Raw genomic sequence first — 16,702 nt, 5'->3', positions numbered from 1 at the left:
TCTCCTTATCTAGAACATCTTTATATACCCTTGCCCCCAACCCTTTGAGCACGTATCTTTTTTCATAATTCCAGAGTTTTGTTTTTTTTGTATTATTCAGTGTTTGTATTTTTTCTATTATTTCTCTTTACTTTACCTCATCTCAACTAAATAAGCAGATAAATAAATTAGCAAATAAATTTTGAGAGCCCTAGAAAACCAAGAACATTGCTTCTTTTAACACCAGTGTAGGTAAGACTTTCTCAGTTAAACCTTCCCATTTTTCTTCACAAGCCCTTTTGGTCATCGTGTTTCAGGAGCTATACTTCTTTCAAAAACTACAGAGTAATATTTGTTTGTATATACTTTCACTAAGAGAGTAGGTATCTGTGTCCTTAGTAGTAGTGCCAGTAGTTTGCATTTGGTTCATAGTAATAATGAATGGATAATTCATACTTAGAACATTTAAATTTGTATTTTACTTTATGATAAAATAAATGATATATTTATTTTCTTCCTTAAAACAAACTGGGAGTAGAAGTCATTTTATAATTGCTAGAAATGGTCAATGAGGCTAGAGTAAGAAGTAGGTAATAATAGGGACCTAAACTGCAAAGTATCCCTTTGTTTATTCGTTCTGCCATGGGTATTAAATATGTATTATGTTTGTGGAACTGTATTACAGAGGATCACCAGTTTCCTCAGTGTCTTTGATACCTGAGCAACATTTTCATTGGGCTACCTACATTTAAAATTTTTCTATCTATCTAATGAACATTTCTGTTCATTAAGTAGCTAGGTTCAAGCACTGCAGTATCCTCTGTGGAAAAAAAAACCCTTAAATTGAACAGATATTTTTCTTTGCTGTTAAACAATTATCATTAGCATGCTGATTACCTGTTATTAGGTAGACTGTACAATTGCTCAAACAAGAATCAGATTGGACATTGTCACCTCTCTCTCTCTGTCTCTCTCTCTTCCTCCCCTTCCCTCTGTCTATCTATTGAACATTTCTGTTCATTAAGTAGAGGATACTGTAGTATCCTCTATGAAAAAAAAAACACCCTTAAATTGAAGAGGATATTTTTCTTTGCTGTAAACAATTACCATCAGCATGCTGATTACCTGTTATTAGGTACTGTACAATTGCTCAAACATGAATCCAATTGGATGTTGTCACCTCTGTCTTGTTTTACATGGATTTTGTTTTGTTTGTACTTATATCCATCAAAACAGCTTACATTCCAGATTTTCAAACAAATGTCATTTAAAGTATTATAATGTGATTTAAAGTTGAAGCTGATCTTTCAAGCTAGTACATCATGTAGTGTCTAATTGATGTTGAGTATCTCTTAAGATAGAAATTAAACTCAGATTTTAAATACCTTGTAATATTCTTATGAATTTGCTATAATAAACTGAAGTGCCCTTAAACAGTTTTTAATGTGATTCTTTACAAAGATAACCTTCCTTGTACATGCTTGATTTTAATGATTATTGTAGATATGTATTTAGCAAGTGTGTTTTATTTACTTTTGGTTTTTTGCATTATTTTGAGGCCAGGACTACCTATGTTCCAGGAACTTGAGGGCTCAAGCAGTCCTGCTGCCTTACTTCCCTAGTAGGTGGGACCATGGGCCTGTGCTGCTACATCCCCTACCAAGTGTGTTTTACATATTAGGCTGCATAGTTGGAGTATTATTAAATTGAAAATTAAGGAAATTATTATACACTATGATTTTCATAGTTTTCATTTTAAATGAACTCATTTTCTATTAAACTTTTTAATTCTAAAAAATCTGTTTTACATTGACCTTTCATGTAAATGTTACAGTTCGTTTCATTTTGAGGTAATCATCTTAGGTTTTTCTCTGTAGCACCCAAATAAACACATTAGAAATAATTCTTTTATAAAAACTTTAGCATGCATCCCCTACAATGATATGTAATATCATTGTCAGACATAGGAAAATATAATCTCTTCTAATACATGCTATTATTCTAATAACCCTAGCTTTTATTTTTTTAAAGTTCTTGTTTTTGTTGATATTAATTTGAGGATTTTGTTGGTGTTGTTTTAATAAATAGTGGCCAATCCGTCATGGTATAGTTGAAGATTGGGACTTGATGGAAAGGTTTATGGAGCAAGTCATCTTTAAATATTTAAGGGCAGAACCTGAAGACCATTACTTTCTTTTGGTAAGTACAAATTATAATTTTAATGGAGATTTACTTTATTTATTAGAACAAATCTTACTTTATTCTCAGAATTATCTCAAACTCATAGTCCTCCTGCCTTAGCCCTTGAGGGAGAGGATTGGAAATACATGCCACTATACTGGTGAAGAAACTTAATGAGAACATTTTTATCACATGTATTATTGCTAGAGGATACTTTATCATTTATTAAACTTTCATATGAAAGACGATTGCACAAACTTATATCATCTTAAGACCATCTAGTTACAGGCTGTGGTAGAGTAGTAAGTTACTAGGCACTAGAGCAAAAACATTGAAGAAATGGTAATTACTATATAATTATTAAGGTAGGGGCAGTAGGTAATTTTGTTACTCAGTTTTTCCTCACTGGTATAAATATGCAAGAAAACAATTCAAGGGTGGAAGATTTTGTTTTCTTTTTGCCAGTCCTGGGGCTTGAACTCAGGGCCTGGGCACTGTCCCTGAGCTTCTTTAATTCAAGGATAGTATTCTACCACTTGAGTCATAGCACCACTTCTGGCTTTTTCTGTTTATGTGGTACTGAGGACTCGAACCCAGGGCTTCATGCATGCTAGGCAAGTACTGTACCACTAAGCCACACACATTCCCAGTCCTGGGAGGAAGACTTTTGACTAATAATTTCAGAGGTTTTACTTCTAGGCCTGTGGTGTGGCATGGCAGTGTATCCTGGTGTGGGCAGCATGTGGTATAATAAAGTAGCTTACTGCACAACATGAGGAGGTAGAAGGAGAGGAGTTAAAGGGTCTAGTTCCAACATATACTCTAAAGGCATGCCTCCAGTAAGCTTCCTCAAACCAAGGCCCCAATATGAATGGAATAGATTCTACTCGTCTATGAATTCATTACTGGATTAATCTATTGGTGAAGTTAGAACCCTCAAGATCCAGTCATCTCTTGAAAGTCTTATCAAATGGCAACCAAGCTTTTAATACACGAGACTTCAGGAACTATTTTAGATCGAAATCATCATAGTAATGTTCAGAAAACTGTTGAAAACCTATGGTACTTGTTTCTTATTATTGATAAACCTGTACTACTTTTCTTCTTTTGAATAATAAATTTCTGGTATTTTTCTTTCTGGAGATAGTCACATTATTTATTCTTAGTAACAAAAATTCAATATAGTTTAATTATAAAACTTTTTAATCAAAGTAATGTGTGTTCATAGTTTGAAAAGGACAATCCCTTTGTAATACTTTGAAACAAAACAGAATTGCAGTTTTTCCTTTTCATATCTTTTAATTCTTAATTATGTATTTCCTAGAGGCAACAATTTTAATTTAAAAAATTCCCTGGTGATTATTTTATAAATTTAAATGTTTATTATGTTTTTTTTTTTTAAAATTAGGTAACATTTATTGGCTTCCTAGTAAGAATAAATTTATTTTCTCTCACATACAAAATACCCTCCTCCCCCCAATAAATTTTATTATGGTGACTTGTAAGTACTGCTTAACCCTAAAGTTAAAAGAACATTTCTGTGGTCACCCATATCACTGCACCTAAATTCAACAATTAACATTTTACTATAATTGCTTCTTTTTTTTAATAGTTTAATTTTTATATATACTTATAATATATTTCAGTCAATCTCACTTTCTTTCTTATTTTCCCTTTGCTGCTTCCCTCTTCCCAAGTTTTTTGCAAACCGTCTGTTCCAACCATATTCATCCTCTTTCAGAATGTATCTCAAAATTATTCACTCTGTTACTTTTTTTCTTTCCCTTCTCCTTTTATTGTATTCTCCTAAGTAAGTAATTCCTTAGTTGGAGTCGTGTCCTGTATTTACTCATATATATGATTATATAACTAGATATGTATGTGTATATCAATGAATATGTATGTCTTTAAGGTCTAACATCCACATGTGAGTGAAAACATAGGATACATTTTTTTTTTTTGAGCTTGGCTTATTTCAATATGTCTTCTACTTCTATCCATTTTCTTGCAGATGACATGATTTCATTTTTTTTATGACTGTGTGATATATGATAGTATGTATATACAGTTATTTTCTTTATTCATTTATTTGGCTGAGTCCAGTTTAGACAGAACTGAAATGAGCCTAGTTAATGCAGATGTATTTGTAGTGTGTTGATTCACTCTCTTTCAGTTGTGTATCCAGTAATGGTATTGTGGATCATAAGCAAGGTATATTTTGAGTCTTTGAAGAAATGAACTCCATACTGATTTCCATTATAGTTGTTCTAGTTTATATTCCCCCTACAGTGTATGAGGGTTTTTTCTTCCCCACCCCCATTATCACCAGCATTTATTGTTGTTTGCCATTTTCATGGCTATCATTCTAACTGGAGTGAGATAGAATCTTTTGTTGGTTGTGGGGCTTGAACTGTGGGCCTGGATGCTGTCCATGAGCTCTTCAGCTCATGGCGAGCACTCTACCACTTGAGCCACAGTGCCACTTCTGGTTTTCTGGTGGTTAATTGGAAATAAGAGATTCATGAACTCTTCTTGACTGTGCTGGCTTTGAACCACGATCCTCAGATCTCAGCCTCCTGAGTAGCTAGGATTAGAGGCATGAGCCACCAGATAGATATGGCTGAGAATATTGAACATTGCTTTACATACTTATTAGCCATTTGTATTTCCTTTTGTGAAAACTTCAGTTTACTTATCCATTTATTAGGTAGATTATTTGTTTTCACTGTTTAGTTTTTAGAGTTCTTCATGGTTTAGCTAGTAATCCTTCCTCTGTTGAATAGCTGGTCAAGGTTTTCTCCCATTCTATGGGTTGACTCTTGGTTCTTACAATGCAGAAACTGTTTAATTTGATATAGTCCCATTTGTCAGTTCGCTTCCATCATCTTGGCAGCAATGGTCCTGTTCAGAAAGTAATCACCAGTGCCTATAAATTCAACAGTTAACATTTTGCTGTAATTACTTTCTGATATCTTTTTTTTTTTTTGGTACAGGGTTTTGACGTAGGCTCCTTCCTTTTGCTTGGCTTTTTTGGCTCATGGCTAGCAGACTTGTCTACCTGGCCTGGCTTTGAACTGAGAGCATTAGATTTCAGTTTCACCCTCGTGAGTAGCTAGGATTATTCATGTTGAGCCTCCAGTGCCTGGCTCCATCTTGTTTTTGAATGACTTGAAAATGAATTGCAGATAGGAGTCATTTTTACACCCACTGGCATGTGTATCATCAACTAGAGTTTATTTTTTTCCTCCTTGTCTCTTCTTTTCTTCTCCCTCCCTTCACATTTATTATTGATGTTTATTTCATATAAAAGTGTGATACAGGAATCCAATTCTTTTTATATGAATAACTTTTATACATGTATAGGTATGCTTTAATTATAGTTTTATTTAGTCTTTGTGTCTATATTTGTGCTCTTTTTAGATAACATTTGCAGGAAATTATTTCTAATTTAGAAATTGCCTATAAAATTATCAGGATGATCTGATGTTATCTAACCAAAATGTTATTTAATTCAATAGACTGAGCCTCCATTGAATACTCCAGAAAACAGGGAATATACTGCTGAAATAATGTTTGAGTCTTTCAATGTTCCTGGTTTGTACATTGCTGTGCAGGTAAATAAGTCCTACCTGTTTACACTTAACTTACAATTTAATTTGCTCAGGTTCTTTTGTCTGTGTCTGTTTTGATAGACTTATCTTTAGATATATAAGGTCACTCATTGCTCTTCGTATCTTGTATATCATAAATACTTGTAACATTTTGTTATGCCTAACTTGTACTAGTCATTCCACCTATATGAAACAGCTACTATTCTACCCATGAGGGTTAGAGCTTTTATTTTATTAAAACTATAGCAAGCGTAATATCTGACAATAAAAATACTTTGTATTAATGATTCCTACTAATTACACTTCTAATTTTTATGTAAGGGACAAAAAGCTTATTTATAGTGAGTCAAAGGCTCTTTGACTTGAGATCAGACAGTTTTATTTTTTAATTGCAGTAGGCAATACCAGTAGGTGATATATTTTTTAATATATATATTTTTTATTGTAAAGATACCATACAGAGGGGTTACAGTTACATGAGTAAGGTAATGAGTACATTTTCTTTTTTTTTTTATTTTTTTATTTTTTATTTTATTTATTTATTTATTTATTTTTTGGGTCCAGTCGTGGGGCCTGAACTCTGGGCCTGGGCGCTGTCCCTCAGCTCTTCAGCTCAAGGCTAGCACTCTACCACTTGAGCCACAGCACCACTTCCGGCTTTTATTTCTTTTTGCTTATGTGGTGCTGAGGAATCAAACCCAGGGCCTCATGCATGCAAGGCAAGTGCTCTACCACTGAGCCACCTTCCCAGCCCCATGAGTACATTTTCTACCCAGCATTGTTATCCCCTCTTTTGTTTTTCCCCTATTCCTTCCCTCCCCGCAGCTGTTTTCTCTCCCCCCACCCCAACCAAGTTGTGAAGTTTGTTTTCAACATAGTGTCTTGTATATCTCATTGTTACAATGGGTCAACCTGTATCCTTGTTTCAGCATTTTGTTATTTCCCTTCTCCTTCCCAAATTAGAAAAATGTATATACAAGATGCAGGGCATCAGAATTAAATGCAGTGAAAATGGGGGAAAGAACATACAAAAAAAAAAAGCAACCTCTCTAGCCATAAAAGAAATGCAAATCAAAACAACATTGAGATACCACCTCACTCCAGTTAGAATCAAGAACTCTAATAACAACAGATGCTGGAGGGGATGTGGACAGAAGGGAACCTTACTTCATTGTTGGTGGGAATGTAAACTTGTCCAACCACTTTGGAAAGCAGTATGGAGGTTCCTCAAAAGACTACATAGAGTTCCCCTATGACCCAGCAATCCCACTTTTGGGCATTTACTCAGATGATCACAAACAATGCCACACTAAAGCTACCAGCACGACTATGTTTATTGCAGCATTATTTACCATAGCTAAGATATGGAACCAACCCAGATGCCCTTCAGTAGATGAAAGGATCAAGAAAATGTGGTATATATACACAATGGAATTCTATGTCTCCATCAGAAAGAATGACATTGCCCCATTTGTTAGGAAATGGAAAGACTTGGAAAAAACTATATTAAGTGAAGTAAGCCAAGCCCAAAGAAACATAGGTCCGTGGTTTCCCTTATTTGCAATAACTAGTTTATGTCTGAGTCAAGCAGAAAAGGTCAGATAAGTTGATGTTAGGGGAATGAACCCCAAGATAAGTATTCAAATTTTTTTTGTTTTTTGTTTTCCTTTCATGCAATCGTTTCTAACATATTTATAAGATGATTTCTTTGTTGCTTTGTATGTCCCCCCACGGTATAACCCATGCTCTCACTGTATTTGATGTTGGTAGAATTTGTGGAGGGGAAGGGCAAAAACAAATTGTTTAACTAGGGATACAGGTGGATCCATTGCAACAAGGAGATGTACAAGTCGTTATGTCGAAAAATGAACTTTACAACTTCGGTGGGGGGTGTGGGGAGGATGGGAAGGGATGGGAAGGGGAAACAAAGAGGAGGCAACAATGCTTGATAAGAAATGTACTCATTACCTTGTCCATGTAATTGTAACTCCTCTGTATGGTATTCTCTCAATTAAAAAAAAAAAAGAAAATTCAAATTTGAAAATAAAATCATATGGTACATTAAAAACAATAGTGACCAAGATAAAACCTCTGTGTCCCTATTTTGGGGTTCATTTCGCTTAACATCATCTTATATGGTCATATGTACGTAGCTTTTGAGCTTTTCTGCTTGTCTGGTAAGATTATCCTAGACATATACCAGTTATTGCAAATAAGGGAAACCATGGGAGCTATGTTTCTTTGGTCTGGCTTGCTTCACTTAATATAATTTTTTCCAAGTCTTTCCATTTCCTCACCAGTAGGTGATATTTTATGGAATGACTATTTTAGTTTGTGGACCAAAAAGCTTTAACATATCTAATGCTACCTAAAATTTATTGCGCTTCCTTTTAAATGTTAGTCGAAATATTTGATAAACTTTATAGAAAGTAATTCAATCTCAAGTTGGAGGTCTTTTTTAGTTCTGAGCTCTAATAGAGTTAGAGGAGATTCATTAACTTTTACTTTAGAATTTTGTATCTCATCCTTATACTAATATGCTATATATAATGAAGTTTATACTTGTTAAAAGTTTTTCATGAGAATTAGGAAAAAACAGTTTTTCCTTATTCTTAAGTAATAGGAAAATATTCATTGTAAGATCTTTAAAAATACTTTTACATTTTTATTAGTTTAGTATAATAATGTAGTCATTCGTTTAAAATGATCCTAGGTTAAAACAGAGTGACCTTGTAGGTATCTTTTAGCAGTTACACTGCAGGTAGGTAAGATAAGGCCCATTTATGTCTATTTTCAGTTATTAGCTATATGCCTTTTTTGAATCTTGGATTATAAGAAATTAGTTTTCAGATGCATGCTGATTGCTCATATCTGTAATATATTTGAGGATGATGATTCGAAGATAGCCCAAGCAGACAAGTCCATTTCCAAAAGTAACTGGCAAAAAGCTGGACTTTGAGGTATGGCTCAAATAGTAGAGTGCCAGCTAATCAAGCAAGCTGAGCAAATATAAGGCCCTGAGTGTAAACCTTGGTATTGGGGGTAAAATAAACAACCCCCCATTCCAAAAAAAACCCCTGTATCAATTTTTTAATAACCAAAAATACTTTTAGAGAATAATTGAGTATTGTCTGTGCCAAGATTTCTTAATGGTATTTTATAAGTTTTATGTCCTAATTAAGTGATAGTATTTTGAAGTGTGCCAATGGCCATTTCAGCTAAAGAACTTGTTACATAGTTCCAAATGCTTGTTGTATTTAAAAATATCAAATCTAACTTTTAAAAGAATGATGCTTATTTATTGACTAATTTTGGTGGTGGTATACTTTTTACTTTTAGTTTGTTATAAGCCAGCCCATGTGAACTAAGTTCTGGCAGGTAAGAGCTATTAATATTTCTTGTTGTTATTCCTCACGTTTTTGGTGTTAGCAGAAAAGTGGTCCCCAGTAAAATCTGTGAAGTTTATAAATATGGAGAAACAAATATAAGTTTTCTTTAATAAGATGTAGAACGTAAGCAACTTTATTGAATTATGTGAAATTTATTTTGTGTATTTTTATCCTATAAGTTCTTTATGTAAAATTGAATAAAGCACTTTGTTCTTATATTTGTTTCTTATTTCTTTTTGTTCAAGGCTGTGCTTGCTTTAGCTGCATCCTGGACCTCAAGACAAGTAGGGGAACGGACGTTGACTGGTACGGTAATAGACAGTGGAGATGGTGTCACTCATGTCATTCCTGTGGTAAGAAACTTTTAAAAATTATTAAACAGAAGGTAACACATCGAATTCAGTTGAAATTGCATGAATTAATACATTTAAAATTCATTGTAATTATTATTTTGTCTTTTTTGCTTTTTTTTTTTTTTTTTTTTTTTTTGGTGCTAATACAGGAACCTGAACTAAGGGCCTGGGTGCTATTGTCTTTTTCACTCATGGCTTTTTATTTATCAGTTGAGCCACTTCTGGGTATTTTTGGTATTTAATTAGAGTTAAGAGTTTCAGGGACTTTCCTGCCCAGGCTGGCTTCAAATCACAATCCTCAGTTCTTAGCTTCCTGCAAAGCTAAGATTATAGGCTTGAGCCATTGGCATCCAGCCAAATTGTTAACATTGTATAAATGAATTCCAAAGTATATCTTTTGTTGTGGGTTATGTTTTAATTAGGAAAATGATGATTTACACCTAGACATACAGTTTTATTAACTATGAAATTCACTTTACCAGTTGAGTTGGGTATATGTGATTGTGTGTGCATCATAATTAAGAGATTTCAGAGTGGTCTAAAGACTTAACTGTGTAGCACATGTAGTATAATTACTGTCACTACTATCTTGTATTAACTGTACTACATGAACTTTAGTAAGGTTTGAATTTCTATTTTACCCAATAAAAAGCTCAGCAAACTGAGCATTTAGTAAAACTGAGTATTTAGTAAGGCGTATTAAGAAAAATGCATTAGATTAGATTGTCTGAAATACTGTTTATCTGTCAAGGCTTTTGGTTTCTTAATAACATGTTAATTTTCTTGTTATGCCTGATGGATCCAAAGCTATTAATAGATTTTATATTCATTAGGTGGGAAGATAATGTACATATTTACATCAATTTGAAGGGCTATTTAAACACTCAGATTGAATGAAATTTAAGGAATGAAATAATTTGAACTTTTATTCATACTCTTACTTGTAGCTTAATGAATCAAACTGTTGAGGATAACATTCCCAGGATGACTGCTTTTGGGTTACATTCCTGATCCCTTCCTATCCATTTGACATCTGATGTGTCATAGTAGTTATTAATATTTTTTGTTTCTTTTTAAGTACTGGGAATTGAACCTAAAGCCTTAGGCTTGCTAGCCAAATGCTCTGCCTCTGAATTATACCTCCAGACCATAACAACTGGTATTTTTAATAGCAGTTTTATTGCAGATAATTCACATACATACAATTCACATATTTGGAATATACAGTTCATTGTTTTTGTTTTTGTGCTGGTCCTGGGGCTTGAACGCAGGGCCCGAGTGTTGTTGTTAAGCTTTTATGCTCAAGGCTAGTGTTCTGTCACTTGAGCCACAGCTCCACTTCTGACTTCAGGCCAACACCTTCACATCTCAACCTGCTTAAGTAGCTAGATTACAGGCCTGAGCCCTTGTTGCCCAACTTGTCAGTGGTTCATTATAAACATCACTAGGCAGTTCCAGAAAAGATGGTTGTCTAGGATTGTATCTACTATTGGCTTCAGTACTCTTCTAAAGACTCACTTTGATGTCCTGTGCTTGAAAACATCTTTCACATGAATAATGAAAACATGAAATATTTTCCTCTGTGTTGAGCTTAGAGTTTATACTATCTACGTTCTTGAAGCCTTTTGGCTGGAGGCTTGTCACTTGAATGGGCCGATTAGTTCTTTTGGGTTCTGTTTCCCTCATTATTGTGTAGGAGCTCCCCAAGGCCATTGGAGGGTATTCAGAGCATTTACCTTGTTTGTTTCTTCTTTATTAGGAGTATTGTCCAGTTGGTGAATGTCTAAAAACACTTAGTTCATATAATTTATTCACCTTTCTCTTTGAGTTAGAGGATGAATTGAGTCCTTAATATTCTTACTTGTTTTTGGTCTTTTGAGATCAACTCTGATTTTCCCAAGTTGGCCTCAGACTCTTCTTAGCCCAGACTACTGAGTGCTAGAATTATAAACATGCACTGCTACCAATCCTTAATGTTCACTCCTAGCATGTGAAGCTGTTTATAAGCTTTTTTCTTACTGAAATTTAGTTGTTAAATTACTCATTATAGTTCTGACTGATGTTGGTAAATGTATGTATCTGTTCTACAGAGTCTAGTTAATAGCCAAGATGATAACTCACAAAATGCCTCAGGCTTATGAATTAAGAACTTCATTAAGAAAGCAGTAACTACTTTTTAGGTTAATGATCACTTTTTTGTGTGACTATAATTTAAACTTTTTCTTAAAATCATAAAGGATTTAAAAATAATACCCTATCTGATACAAAGTCTGTTATCTAAACCATTTGACATTTTTATAGTTCACTATTTCTTTTTTTTTTTTTGTCAGTCATGGGACTTGAACTCTGGGCTTGGGTGCTGTCCCTGCGCTCTTCAGCTCAAGGCAAATGCTCTACCACTTGAGCCACAGCGCCACTTCGATTTTCTAGTGGTTTATTGGAGATAAAGAGCCTCTTGGACTTTCCTACCTGGGCTGATTTTGAACCGTGATCCTCAGATCTCAGCCCTCCTGAGTAGCTAGGATTACAGGCATGAGCTGCTGGTGCCTGGCATAGTTTACTATTTCTATGTTATCTCATCTCCTGGCTATAAACTATTGGAATAAATCTAAGTTGTTGGTTCTTATTCATAATTTTTATACAGTATTACAAATTCTATAATAAAATAGTTTGAGAAGGGCTGGGAAGGTAGCTCAGTGGTAGAATGCTTGCCTTGCATGCATGAGGCCTTGGGTTCGATTCCTCAGCACCACATAAGCAGAAAAAAAAAGTTGGAAGTGGTGCTGTGGCTCAAGTGGTAGAGTGCTACCCTTGAGCTGAAGAGCTGAGGGAACAGTGCCCAGACCCAGAGTTCAGGCCCCATGACCGGACCCCCCCCCCAAAAAAAAAAAAAAAGTTTGAGAAAATACAGTTAAAGGATAGAAATAAAAATTTCTTTGATAAAGCATTTCTTGAGATGCAAATGCATTAATGAGAAAGAATCATGTTTTAGGTTATAAGTTTCAAAACAATGAAAGTAAATTTGACACCTCTTTCTCCCCTCCCAACCAGGCTGAAGGATATGTGATCGGCAGCTGTATTAAACACATTCCAATTGCAGGACGAGATATAACATATTTTATTCAACAACTGCTGAGAGATCGAGAAGTAGGAATCCCTCCAGAACAGTCCCTGGAAACTGCCAAGGCAGTAAAGGTAAATAGTAGTGATAAAAGTATAATTCAGTTAAGAAATAAAATCATATGTATGAAAGTACCATGTAGAAATTTCTTAGGAGCAGTATTTTCTTTTGCCAGCTAGTTATAAATAATTCCTCTTATTGATACTTGTTTTCTCTGTATGTTTTACAAGAAAATTATTTCAGAATCAGATTATCAACACTTTCTATAATCTTTCCATATTTCATACATGAGAACTTCCACAAGGATGTTTTAACAAATGAATTGATGTTTTTGTGATTATTAAAAATAATTACTATAGAATCCATGCATCTGAACTATCATTGAACATTAATTAATTAGGTTAGTCGTGGGGCTTGAACTCTAGGCCTGCACGCTGTCCTTGCACTCTTCAGCTCAAGGTGAGAGCTCTACTGCTTGAGCCACAGCACCATTTTCTAGTTTTCTATTGGTTTATTGGAGATAAGAGTCTCATGGACTTTCCTGCCTGGGCTGGCTTTGAACCTTGATCCTCAAATCTCAGCCTTCTGAGTAGCTAGGATTACAGGCATGAGCCACTGGTACCTGCTGATTTTTGATATTAATCAGCAGTTTTTTAAAAGTATTTTTGTAATTGATTTATGGAACTATAATATACAGACAACATTTGGCTCAAATGAGTATAGAGGAAAAATGTGATATCTATGTAAGATATTTTATTAATTTTTTATATATAACTTTATTATTTGACATTACTTTTTGAATTTGTCATTTACCAACATGACTAAAATATTTTAGTAAGTCTCAACATGTTATGAATATGTAAAAGCAAGTCTGCTCTTATACAAAATACTTATTTGCCTCCGTGTATTTATTGGAATTTTCTTTTTATTAATAGCTTAGTCACGTAGATGAATTGACTACTTTGTAAGCAGTAACGTCAAGTGACTCCCCACAATTACCACAATCTAATACAAAAACTAAAAAAGTAGGGCTGGGAAGGTGGCTCAGTGGTAGAGCACTTGCCTTGCATGCATGAGACCCTGGGTTTGATTCCTCAGCACCACATAAGCAAAAAAGAAAAAAAGCCAGAAGTGGCGCTGTGACTCAAGTGGTAGAATGCTAGCTTTGAGCTGAATTGCTGAGGGACTGCGTGCGCCCAGGCCCAGAGTTCAGGCTCCACGACCGGACCGAAAACAAGACAAAACAAAAAACTAAAAAAGTAATAGGAGCACTACAATTTGAACTTCTTTAGGAAGTTAAATATTAAAAGCAAAAATAAAAAAATTCTAAGGATTTAAACTCTAGGGTTAAACTTATAAGGGGAGAGTGATCTTCAGTCTGAAAATCACGTAAGGAGCATCATTTTCATGTAATTTCCACTTGAAAGATTTGGACAAAGAGGGTAAGTAAAATAATTGTCTTATTTTTTGCATATTCTTTCGTTTTATATCTTTTCACAATCAATAGTAATACTTGCATCTTTATTGGACAGAATTATGTGTACAGTTATGGGAAATTATGAGTATATATATATATATAAATATATATATATATATAGATAGATAGATATATTTATATGAAAGGGAATTTATTAGGGGAATTATCTCACATGGTTAAGCTGTTCCGTAAGAGGACAGCTCCCGTAAGAGGACCGGATTCAGGTTCAATGTCTCAGTCCAAATCTGTAGACTTCAAAACCAAGAAAAGTGATGGTATCCTTTATATCTAAGTAGGGAGCGTCTGTGTTCAGGGGCAAGACCGGAAGTACATACTAGCTTTTTGAATTACATTTTTGGTGTAAACATCCACTTAGAACATATAACCAAACATGCAATAATTCACCCTTGCAGATAAGAGCAAAATAGAAAGGTATATATTTTAATTCCATTTTTCTTTGTTTCATTTAGGTCAGAATTTGTGTGGTTGTGATCAGTTATTTTTTTTTTCATTTGTGTATATTTTCTAGAACACAAGATTCATGATTACTAAAACAGTAAAAATGTTGAGTGACTTAAATGACAGTTTTAGGAAATAACACTAAAAGAGTAGTTTAATCTTCCAAGTCCTAAACATGTTCATATAGGAAGTCAGGAATTATGTATAGATTATGTATTTGTACTACACATATCCTAAAAAAAATTGTTCCACTGTAGCCTCCTAATTTTATATACTAAATGTGTTTTTTTTTCATTTGACTCTCATTTACAGGTACTCTTTTTTACTTATAAAACAAACTAAAAATACAGATTTTGTTTCTGTGTTTGCTTTTTAAGGAGCGCTATAGTTACGTCTGCCCAGACTTAGTAAAAGAATTTAACAAGTATGACACTGATGGGGCAAAGTGGATTAAACAGTATACTGGGATCAATGCTATCTCAAAGAAAGAATTTTCTATTGATGTTGGTTATGAGAGATTCTTGGGACCAGAAATCTTTTTTCATCCAGAGGTAAGTTGTTTATTATTTTCTAGTGTAACTGCTTCAAAATATTCAGAAAAAAGAATTAGAATATGTTCAGAGATAATTAATATCAAACTTTGAGTTAACTTTCTCAGGAAAAAAAACTTTTTTCTTTTAAAAGAGACTAAACTCAATATTTTTTATACATATGGGAAAACAAAACTATTGTCACTTTAATATTTATAGCTTTTGGAGTTATACCACTGAACAGCATGGCAAGAGAAGGAGCTCTTAATATTTATGATCCTTTAAAATATTCAAAAGGCCTTTAGTCAGGATCCCACAAGTATAAAATGGCCATTATGCAAAGAATTTTCAATTGATTGTCATAAAGTTATTTACTAGTTAAACGGTCTTCTATCAATATGAAATCTTAGCAACATAAAGGCTGTATTAAATTAATATTGAGCCCCTGTGGCTCAAACCTGTAATACCAGCTACTGAGGAGGCCGAAATTTCAGGATCGCCTTTCAAAGCAAGTCTAGAATGGCCAGTCTGTGAGACTCTTATCTCCAATTAACTACTAAAAAGGTGGAAGTGGAGCTGTGTAGCCCAGATAGTAGAGTGCTCTCCTTGAGGGAAAAAAAGAATGCTCAGTAACAGTGACTTGGTCCTGAGTACAAGTCTCAAGACTGGCAAAATAAAAGAGAAAAACTACATTAAATTAATGGAAGACATGCTTTTAATAATGAAAATTATTCTGGTAATTTAATATCAGAACATCAGCTTTATTGATAGAATAACAGTAAATACTTTCTGTGCTTCTTTAGCATCAAGAACAGTTAATTTTTTGACTGTGGGTATGGCTCACATGGTGGATTGATTACCTGCCCACAAGTGAAAGGTCCAGAGTTCATACATCTACACCACCAAAAAAAGGGAGCACTTAATTCTTCAGTATATATTCACTTAGCAAATACCAAGGGAATATCATTTTATGATCTCAGATTAAGCAATGAGTATTCAAAGGTAAAAAAAATGATTTAATCTTTCTCTTATTGAGGGCAAAGAATAAGATGTATTGTTTAAATAGGTATAGTGGCTTTAGTGCATACATGTATCTGTTAAGGGCATAAAAGCAGAGAACATCTGAGTCTACTTGGGAAAACCAGAGAAATTTCTCAGAGGTAATAGTTAAATTTAGATCAGCTGAACTGTTGGATAGTTTTTTCTAGGCATGCATGTTTCTGCCAGAGTTGATGAGCTGAGCAAAGTCCTAGGACATTAGACAAGTAGATAATAGTTAGTTACAGAGGTACAGTGGAAGATAAATCCAAATCAGTATTTGTGGACTATATCATGAGGAACAAATGCACTGCTCAAGGGAGTTTGCTGGATTCCAGTTATGCAGAAATCTTCAGCATGGAAGTGACATAGATTTATGTGCAGGATTATAAAGATTATTCTGGTAGCACTTGGTTAGTTACATAGGAGGCAAATAGTTGCACTATTTTAGATATTGTCTGTAGGGCATTGAGATGAAGGAAGGAGGTACAAAAAAGGAGATTCAGTATGATTTAGTAATTAACTTCAGTGTGAAAGGAGTAAATATTAAGAATCTGTTGATTC

At 34.1% G+C, this 16,702-nt stretch overlaps 1 protein-coding gene across 1 annotated transcript in view; it reads left to right on the top strand.

Annotated features, from left to right (window-relative positions):
• Positions 1-16,702, top strand: part of Actr3 (actin related protein 3) — a 46,596-nt gene that overhangs the window by 21,945 nt on the left and 7,949 nt on the right. Inside the window, exons 4-8 of the mRNA XM_042685092.1 lie at positions 2,068-2,178; positions 5,679-5,774; positions 9,406-9,513; positions 12,565-12,708; positions 14,948-15,121. Coding sequence (XP_042541026.1) covers positions 2,068-2,178; positions 5,679-5,774; positions 9,406-9,513; positions 12,565-12,708; positions 14,948-15,121 — 633 coding nt within the window. The remainder of the gene's footprint in view (positions 1-2,067; positions 2,179-5,678; positions 5,775-9,405; positions 9,514-12,564; positions 12,709-14,947; positions 15,122-16,702) is intronic.

The sequence above is a fragment of the Dipodomys spectabilis genome, unplaced genomic scaffold (genome assembly GCF_019054845.1).
Source record: "Dipodomys spectabilis isolate Male_0828 unplaced genomic scaffold, ASM1905484v1 ptg000094l, whole genome shotgun sequence".
In the NCBI taxonomy this organism is placed as follows: Eukaryota; Metazoa; Chordata; class Mammalia; order Rodentia; family Heteromyidae; genus Dipodomys; species Dipodomys spectabilis.
This window is presented reverse-complemented; position numbering and strand designations above follow the sequence as displayed.